At 34.3% G+C, this 9,733-nt stretch overlaps 1 protein-coding gene across 1 annotated transcript; it reads left to right on the top strand.

The window, feature by feature from the left end:
* Positions 1 to 4,813: 4,813 nt before the first annotated feature.
* LOC134671531 (acyl-CoA Delta(11) desaturase-like) lies at positions 4,814 to 8,929 on the top strand. The gene is made up of 3 exons (XM_063529390.1): positions 4,814 to 4,992; positions 7,963 to 8,136; positions 8,482 to 8,929. The coding sequence occupies exons 1-3, from the start codon at positions 4,814 to 4,816 to the stop codon at positions 8,927 to 8,929; spliced, it is 801 nt and encodes a 266-aa protein (XP_063385460.1).
* The last annotated feature ends 804 nt before the right edge of the window (positions 8,930 to 9,733 follow it).

Genomic DNA, 9,733 nt, shown 5'->3' with positions numbered 1-9,733 from the left:
GATCACAAAATAAAAATTAGCAATAAGTATAATACAAGAAGTGTAAGAGAACAAAAACTAATACAATTAAAAACTACAAACTATTATGGCAAAAGAATGTCGAAACATATAGTACCAAAAATATTCAACAACATTAGTATACTACGGCAAACTCCTAAAGTAAGCAAAACTGTATTAAAGTCTAAGTTAAAGGGTTTTCTGCTTGGTAATGAGACTAATGAGTCACCGTCAAATAGCTATAGGTAAAATAAATGCTCATTTGTTTGTTGCTTAATTTAGAGATTATAATGTAAATCACAGAAACAACTGTAAAATTGTTAGAATTAAGTAAATGGGTCAAACACGTTTTTAGAAAAGGTCACTTCTGTGGACAATACGATAAAAGTTAACGACTCTGGTACATATAATATAACCCGTTTTTCATTATTATTATTATTTATGACTTGAGTCTCAAGTACTAGATACTATAAAACGGGTATGACCCAAATAGGTTAAGTTACTTGCATAAAAAAGAGCGTATCTCGCCATCAAACTTCACAGTTTGGCGAGTTTTTATGTTATTTGTACAATGTATTTTAGTGTATTATGAATAAATAAATTAAAAAAAAAAAAAAAAAAAAAAAACCCGCGCTCGAAAAATGTATGATATCCATACAAACTTTCAACCCCGTTTTCACCACCATAGGGGATGAATTTTGAAAAACGTTGAACTTAGTTTTCTTGTATTTTAATTTAATACCTTTTTACAAAGTTTCAAGTTCCGAGCTTCAAATAATATTTGCACCTGAAGACGAACTTTCATCCCCTTTTTAACCCCCTTAGGGGTTGAATTTCCAAGAACGTTGCAATTTTTTTTTTGTAATCGGATTATTATGCCATTCTAAGAATTTTCAAAGCATTAGTAGGTTATCGATTCAAACTTTGAAACCCATTTTAACACTGTTGGATTAATTTTACAAAACGCTTAAATTACTTTTATTGTCTTTTAATAGTATCCCCAAATACAAAGATTCAAGTCCCGCGCTCGAAAAAATGTTTGATGTCTATACGAACTTTCAACCCCTTTTTCACCACCTTAGGGGATGAATTTTCAAAAACGCTGAAATTAGTTTTCTTGTATTTTAATTTAAAAAGTTTTTACAAAGTTTCAAGTTCCTTGCTTAAAATAAAATTTGCACCCTCAGATGAACTTTCATCCCCTTTTTAACCACCTTAGGGGTTGAATTTCCAAAAACGTTGCAATTACTTTTTTTGTAATCAGCTATTACGTCTTTCTAAGAAGTTTCAAAATCATTTGTATTGGAATCAAACTTTCAACCCCTTTTTAACCTTGTTAGGGGATGAATTTTACAAAACGCTGAAATTTGTTTTCCTGTCTTCTAATAATATCCCTAAATACAAAGATTCAAGTCCCACACTCGAAAAAATGTTTGATATCCATACAAATTTTCAACCCCTTTTTCACCACTCTTGGGGATGAATTTTCAAAAACGCTGAAATTAGTTTTCTTGTATTTTAATGATATATCTTTTAACGAAGTTTCAAATTCCTAGCTCAAAAGAAAACTTAAACCACATACAAACTTTCATCCCCTTTTTAACCCTGTTAGGGGATGAATTTTACAAAACACTGAAATTACTTTTATTGTCTTCTAATAATATCCCCAAATACAAAGATTCAGGTCCCGCGCTCGAAAATTTTTTTGATATCCATACAAACTTTCAACCCCTTTTTCACCACCTTGGGGGATGAATTTTCCAAAACGCTGAAATAAGTTTTCTTGTATTTGAATTTGATACTGTTTTACAAAGTTTCAAGTTCCTAGCTTAAAATAAAATTTGCACCCGAAGACGAACTTTCATCCCCTCTTTAACCCCCCTTAGGGGTTGAATTTCCAAAAACGTTGCAATCACTTTTTTTGTAATCGGCTATTATGCCTTTCTAAGAAGTTTCAAAGCATTTGTAATGGATTAAAATTTTCAACCCCTTTTTAACCCTGTTAGGGGATGAATTTTACAAAACGCTGAAATTACTTTTCCTGTCTTCTAATAATATTCCTACATACAAAGATTCAAGTCCACCACTCGAAAAAAAATTTGATATCCATACAAACTTTCAACCCCTTTTTCACCACCTTAGGGGATGAATTTTCAAAAACGCTGAAATTAGTTTTTTTGTATTTTAATAATATATCTTTTTATGAAGATTCAAATTCCTAGCTTAAAAGAAAACTTTAACCCCATACAAATTTTCATCCCCTTTTTAACCCCCTTAGGGGATGAATTTTCAAAAACGCTGAAATTAGTTTCTTTGTATTTTAATGATATTTATCTTTTAACGAAGTTTCAAATTCCTAGCTCAAAAGAAAACTTAAACCACATACAAACTTTCATCCCCTTTTTAACCCTGTTAGGGGAATGAATTTTGCAAAATCCTTTCTTAGTGGATCTTTAGACCTTAGAAGGAATCTAGTTGCCAAATTTGGACTTTCTAGTCCCAGCGGTTTGGGCTGTGCGTTGATTTAAGTCAGTCAGTCAGTCAGGTCTTTCACGTTTATATATATAGATAACTATCTATTTTTCATACAAAACTATTATTTAATGGCTAGCTTACGTTAAGAAGTCACAATTGGATAAAACGTTGGTGAGGGTACTTTGCTTCCATCTTGTTGCCAAATTTCGCCTACCCCTAGGGTTGACAAATTTTGGTACCACATTAATTGGTGGATGACATTATTTTTTTCCAAATTTAAATATTTTCTTATGTTTGGTTTACGCTATATGCAAATGTTTATTTCTACTCTTACCGATATTGAGTAGGTACCAAATAGGTATTTTTATGTCTCACTTTGTGTAAATAAGGTTGATTTGATTACGATAATAACAACAATTTTGCAACAATTAAACAATTTTGTTAAAAATATATTTTTTTTAACTTATAAACCATTACTCCCCTTTATTTCGCATGTTGGTTAATTTTTGGCAGCCCTAGCTTCATTATAGAAAATGTATGAAAACAACTTCAGACTGTTACCAAACTTCGCCTACTACCTCGTTTTTAGTGTTCCGTACAAAACTTTGTTTACGGAACACTTATGGGATCACTTCGGTCTTGCAAATCAGTTAAATACGTTTTTCTAAGAGACCGTTTCACATAGATACCTAAAATTTGGAACAGTTATAGCAATTACCACCAGTCATATTGTAAATAAGTCAAAACTGCTTATTTCTTATTAAAGGGGGAAATTTAGGGGGTTGAGAGGGGTAGGCTGAAACTTTTTTCATTTGTAAGAATCGTGTGGGGTACCATTAGAAAGCTTGCAAAAAATTGAGTCGATGGACTGATTTTGACTTCATTTTAGACTGCAATAGTTTCGTCAAAAAATGCATTTTAGTTGCAAGTTTTCATACAAAAATTTTCACCTCTGTCCTGGCGATTTTCGCGAAAACTATAGCTAACAGGCAGCTGACCAGTCAATACCCAACTTAAAGAAGCATGGAGACGGCGGGAAAATTATCAGCTTAACTTTATCTTTATTAGTTTTTCAACTGCAGCTTGACCTTTGGTTGCTTAGGGCTAGCTAACTGATGCTTACACTGGTCAATTCATATTAGGCGAGAAACATCCTTAGTTAAAACTTTGGCATTGAAATTTATGACTTATGTCTTTGACACAAAGTTTATTTCTGCTTGCTTATTTTTGTGGGATATTTAATTTTATCTCAATAGCCTACTATAAGTATGAGAGAGATCTACAAAATACGACCTTATTATATTGCAAATAAGTTTCAATTTCGAACGGGCTTTCCACCCAATGGACTAGGCATCTCAAAAATCTGAAAAATTCAAATTAAGAATTCCGTTCTTGACTGTCGTTGTGTTTTTTTTCCACAATAGGACACAGAGTTAGTAAGGCGTATAGAGATAATAAAGTCATTTAATATTTATGAACAGCTTTGGCCTCATGTATAGATTTTATTGAGAGTATCTGATTCGTCGAAACAATATACACAATATTCCTTTTCATTAAGTACCATTACATTTCTGTATTAATTGTATAATTATAATATCTATTAATTATATTCAGTACTTATGTATATTTTTGAACGGATCGGTGAGCAACAAGATTCAGGGCTATAACCGCGAAAATAGAAGTTCGCAAATTGTGAGCATTTTTCTCTGTCACTCTAATTACGCCTTCATTGGAGTAAAAGAGAAAGATCCCCGCAAATTGCGAATTTCGGTTTTCGCGGTAGCCCCTCAGTCCTGTTACGAGAAAATAATTTTGGAAGACATTAATAGTATATGACAGTTAAATATCATAGTTTTTAGAAACAAAGGTAAAATTGACGAAATATTTAAAGTAAGCCGATCTTGTTTTTTAGCAGTTCTAAATAATATTAAAGTCTATATATATGGCATAGAACTAGAAACAAAATCAAATAAAAAATAATAATGAGTTCTAAATTCAAATTGAAGGAGTATACATTTAAGGTATTATAGGCCAAGCGCGCACCACGATATTAATTTTTGCGACACGATTTTAGAATCACGCTGTAATATATCGCAGAAAATTCACTGCGTGCACTGCGACGAAAAAGTCGACGATTTGTTCATTCTCAACATGGATTTCGTACCAGTCGCTTGTCATCTTGTGGGTGGACGTCCTACGCTGCGCTTGACGGACTAGCCGTGGTCTCCACTCGAGCACTTTTCGACCCCATCGGCAATCTTAAAGTATCTGCCGAAAACAAATTGGCTCATCTACCATCCTCTAAGTATTTACAAGTCAGCCACCAAGAAACTGAATTATGATGTGTTCATTTCCAGACATTTTCGTCTACATAGCGGTGGGTTATGGTATCTCAGCGGGCGTGCACCGGCTCTGGTCCCACCGCGCCTATAAGGCCAAGATGCCGCTGCAGATTATGCTGATGCTGATGCATACCATGACTGGCCAGACCACCGTTATCAACTGGGCTAGGGATCACAGGTTATTAAATTGACGTATTTTCATTATCTGAAATTCATTTTTAGGTTCCGTACCCAGAGGGTTTAATGGGACCCTATTACTAAAACTCCACTGTTCGCCACCAGACTGTATCTCACGAACCGTGATAGCTAGTAGAAATTTTCACAGATGATGTATTTCTGTTGCCGCTATAACATCAAATGTGATTACTACAATATAAGAAATATATTTAGTCTATATGGTTAATGATACCTTACATTTGGAGAGTCAAAATGAGATTATATGAAATAAATGTTTCGCGTCAGGACTGTTAAGCTAACAGTCTTTAGTATGTGTTCACGATATTATTGTTAATTGTTTAAAATTGAAGCAAAAAACGTGTTTATAAAATTACATGACTTTATTGACTGACACAACCGACAATAATGTTTCTTCTATAAATCAACAAGTATATCAATTAAACTCCATAGTCTGAAAGAGGCCGAACATACTGCCCACCAAAATACTCTATTTTATACTATGTTTGTTATAACTAAACTTTCAGACTATAAGTGCATTACTAAGGTAAATAACTATACTACTACATACCAATATTATTAGCTGTCTGAACATAAAAATATAAACCTTCATTAAACAGCTAAGCAATCAAATAACTAGCTGTTACACCTTCCTATCGGTACCTATCGATAAACCTATATAATAATCTACCTACTAACATTGTAAACTTCACTGCCCACCGTGAACGAATGCACTCTCTGACCTGGTGGGGCTACGAAAGAAGTTTGAGTTTAACTTTAGCGCGAGAATTAACGCATGATGGCAGTACACATCTCTTGAATTGTTGTTGTATTTTTGTATTATCTGTCATCAATATCGCTTGCATTGTTGTTTCTGCGCTTGGTTTCATCGTGTTCTCAGCTTCCTTTTTCAGCAGTGAGTGTAAGGGATACTCTTTATTATCACCCTTTGTTCCTGATGTACCCTTGTAAACTTGTTTGCATACATCTTCTTTCTTTAAACAAGTTTGCATATTTGTATAACCTTTAGTTTCAACCTCCACAGATCTCTTTTTAGAATCTTCTATACTTAAAGGGTGATCCCTAACTTGACGTGTGACATGAAAACATTTGATTCTCTTTGGACTTGACAAGATTTGTAACTCTACTTTATTTTTGAAGTGCACGTTGTTATCTCCACTGCTGCCAGGAGCCAAACTGCCAGGTGTAATTCGCTTTAAATTCGACAAATCATGAACTCGAGCCACGCCAGTTGCCTCTTCAGGTTTCTTGTCTGTTGATGGTATATAGACCAGTTGTTCGGAATTTGACGACTCTCCACTTGGTTTAACATGTCTCGTCATCTTTGAGTCTTGTGTAGTTATGTCTCTTGCCATGTTAACTTGATTCACCTGTGCTTGTATGACTCTTCCATGATGTTGGTGTAATAAAGAATGATGTCGTCTTTTGCATACCTGACATGATGTCTTCTGTCTACAATACCTCGCTGCATGACAAGGTATAAGGCAGTTAAAACAGAGATTATTCCTGTGAGCGAATTCGTACCTTTCCTCTACTGGTTTCTTTGGGAACTGTTTACAGTTGTAAATGTAGTGTTTATCGTTACAGAATGCACATTGTATATCTCCTTTGTCTTCACTGATTGTGGCATAGAACGTCTTAGAAATAACAGGTCTGTATCTCTCGTTAACCAGTTCTACCATCTCTAACGTTTTGTAACTATCTAGTCTCTATAATCGACTTCAACTTCTCTAAGGTTGGAAAAACGTCTGTCTTCTCTTCATTGATTAGCACCTCACAATGTTTGTGAGTTTCTGGATCCAATTTTGACACAATGATAAAAATAACAATTGCATCCCATCCATGTATTGGTAAGCCAAAATTCTTAAGAGTATTTAAACACTCGTCTGATATATCTAAGAGTTGTTTCAATTCAGAGGCAGATTCATGAACAACTGTCTTAAGGCCGAAGAGCTTCTTAAAAATACAGTTTGCAATGAACCTTTTGTTATCATACCGCTTGTTTAAAAGAGTCCATGCTCGTGTGTAATTCCCGGCAGCAATTGGAAATTGTCTCAAAAGATATTCCGCGTCACCTTTCAGATGCACCTTGAGGTAATACATACGTTGTACGTCGTCGAGTGAGCTGTTCTTGTGAATTAAACTAGTGAATAAATCCTGAAAGGATTGCCATTCTGTGTAATCGCCGCTAAAAGTTGGAATCGTGATTCGTGGCAATTTTATTTCACCATTCGACGTATGATTACTTACCGTAATTACGTTTTGTGTAACTATGTTGTCTTTTGTTTCGGTATAAATTTGCTGTAACGTTGTCTTCAATTCACCTTTGTATGTAAAGTAACACTCATTAAAAATATCGTACAAATCTTCAGAAAAATATGACATAACGCATTTGTCTTCTTTGGAAACCGTTGTCACCAATGTTTCATGAATCCCCCTAAATTCTTTGTAATTATTTTCTAACGTTTCCAATCGGCTTTGTATGTACCCCACCGTAATTCTCTCCTTCGGTGACTTATTAAAATTATCATGAGCCTTTTGAATCATCCTCAATCCGTCTATTTGAAGTATCAATAGTTTTTCTACAGAACTCTTGTTGTATACGAATCTTTAAATATTTTATTAAACATGTAAACCTTGAAGTTTGATATGACGAATAATATGTGTATAGCTAAGTTTAAATCACTGTCTTTCTAGTTATCCGGTTCGAAGGACCATGTTCACGATATTATTGTTAATTATTTAAAATTGAAGCAAAAAACGTGTTTATAAAATTACATGACTTTATTGACTGACACAACCGACAATAATGTTTCTTCTATAAATCAACAAGTATATCAATTAAACTCCATAATCTGAAAGAGGCCGAACAGTATGTATCCAATAAACATATTACCACCTACTTACTACCGTTAAATATATGTTAAATTGAGATTGGTTGGAGTTGTAACAGATTGCACCACATATGCTGCGACACTGATGCCGATCCATACAGCTCAGCGAGAGGACTATTTTTCTCACACATTGGATGGTTATTGGTGAAGAGACACCCGGAATGCCTTCAAAAGGCAAAGGAAATAGACATATCGGATCTACTGCAAAATCCCGTATTAAGGTTTCAAAAGAAGTAAGTTGAGTAGATAGTTGCTTACGTAACGCGTTTCATAAGTGTCTACGACAAACATACAGCTTGTTTGTTATTCACATAATGAAATAATATAATATAATTCATCAACGTATAATCGGTTTCATAGCATTTTCTAGTCGGTAGTACTTAACTCTACCTACGAAGCTGGAGCTGACTTACTGGTGAACTAAATAGGTCAATTTATAGATAAATAATGTTTATTTATTTGTTATTATTTATTTATAGCTCAATTGTATTATTTAAATTTACAGATTATACGCTAATTGTACGTCGACTTGGAAAAAGTCAACTCACGACAATAATTAGATTGTATTTTTGTTCCAGATACTACTCTATCCTCAGCCCTTTGATGGTGTTCATACTCCCGACACTGATACCAATGTACTTCTGGAATGAATGCCTAAACAACGCGTTCCACGTCCATCTCGTCGTGGTCATGCTTGCCACCAATGCTACTTTTTGTCTCAATAGCATCGCGCACGCGTTCGGCAATAAACCCTACGACAAAAATATATCGGCTACAAAAATTGTACCCTTATCGCTTATGTCATCCGGAGAGGGATATCACAACTTCCACCACGCTTTTCCATGTGACTACCGATCCTCTGAATTTGGAAATGATTATATAAATTTTTCAACCCATTTTATAGATTTCTTTGCGCGGATCGGTTGGGCTTATGATTTGAAATACACGACCCCTGACATGATTGCGAAAAGAGTGAGTAGAACCGGGGACGGAACTCATCATCAGGGAGAGTTCAGGGAGGTTTGAAAAATTAACAGGCTTTGGTTTTTTATAGGATAGGCATACACATACATTCATAACGATTATGTTTGGAAGGTATTGGAAAACGTACAATTTCGGAAGAAAAAAGGTATTCGTATGGAACGTGTATTTTCATTGTTTTGATAGTTAAGTGTTACTTTCTTCGTTAAAGTCAATTGTTTTTCTGTATAGCAGTATCAGGAGTATGTGTGTGACGAATCAATAAGAGAGAGGGTGGGCTGCGGACTACCGCAAATCTGACCTTCTGTCTTCGTCTTTTTTATTTGATTACTGCAAGAACAATAGATTTAGACGAATTAACTCATCAATATGCTTTTAATTTTAGCTCTAACCAGAGTGAGTTGACGGCCTTTTGTGTTCTTCATTAACCTGTCTCATTTCTAAAATACTCAAAACTAACTACTGGTGGTAAAAATAGGAAGGTTTATTTGGTAAATAAAATATTTGTCTATTAAGATTTTGAATTATTTTTGTTTTCTTTGCTGTTTGTTAACACTGATGTCAAGGGTAAATTGACTGTAAAACTAAATATTGATATGCACGTATCTATTCAACTAGCGTATAATTACTTTTCAATCAGTAATTCAAGACTTTCACGGCCTATGGGTGAATTACTACATAATGTAAGAGGTACATTTTTATTATTACGTTGTACTACCCTAAAACTACCCATGAGGATACTTTATTTATTTTTGAATCTCTAGGTATTTCTTATGACGATTTCATACAATTTTACAGCTAAAATATGTGGCCATATTTAACACACGTGCGTAATACCTATACCTACCT

Source organism: Cydia fagiglandana, chromosome 15, assembly GCF_963556715.1.
Source record: "Cydia fagiglandana chromosome 15, ilCydFagi1.1, whole genome shotgun sequence".
Lineage (NCBI taxonomy): Eukaryota > Metazoa > Arthropoda > Insecta > Lepidoptera > Tortricidae > Cydia > Cydia fagiglandana.
Note: the sequence above shows the minus strand (reverse complement) of the source record. Positions and strands in the feature narration are given on the sequence as shown.

Bases quoted from the DNA above. Each gene is read 5' to 3' on its own strand.
- LOC134671531 (XM_063529390.1), top strand. From the start codon at position 4,814: ATGTGTTCATTTCCAGACATTTTCGTCTACATAGCGGTGGGTTATGGT. The intron at 4,993-7,962 runs GTTATTAAATTG...GAGTTGTAACAG, and splicing joins AACTGGGCTAGGGATCACAG to ATTGCACCACATATGCTGCG. The intron at 8,137-8,481 runs GTAAGTTGAGTA...TTTTTGTTCCAG, and splicing joins GTATTAAGGTTTCAAAAGAA to ATACTACTCTATCCTCAGCC.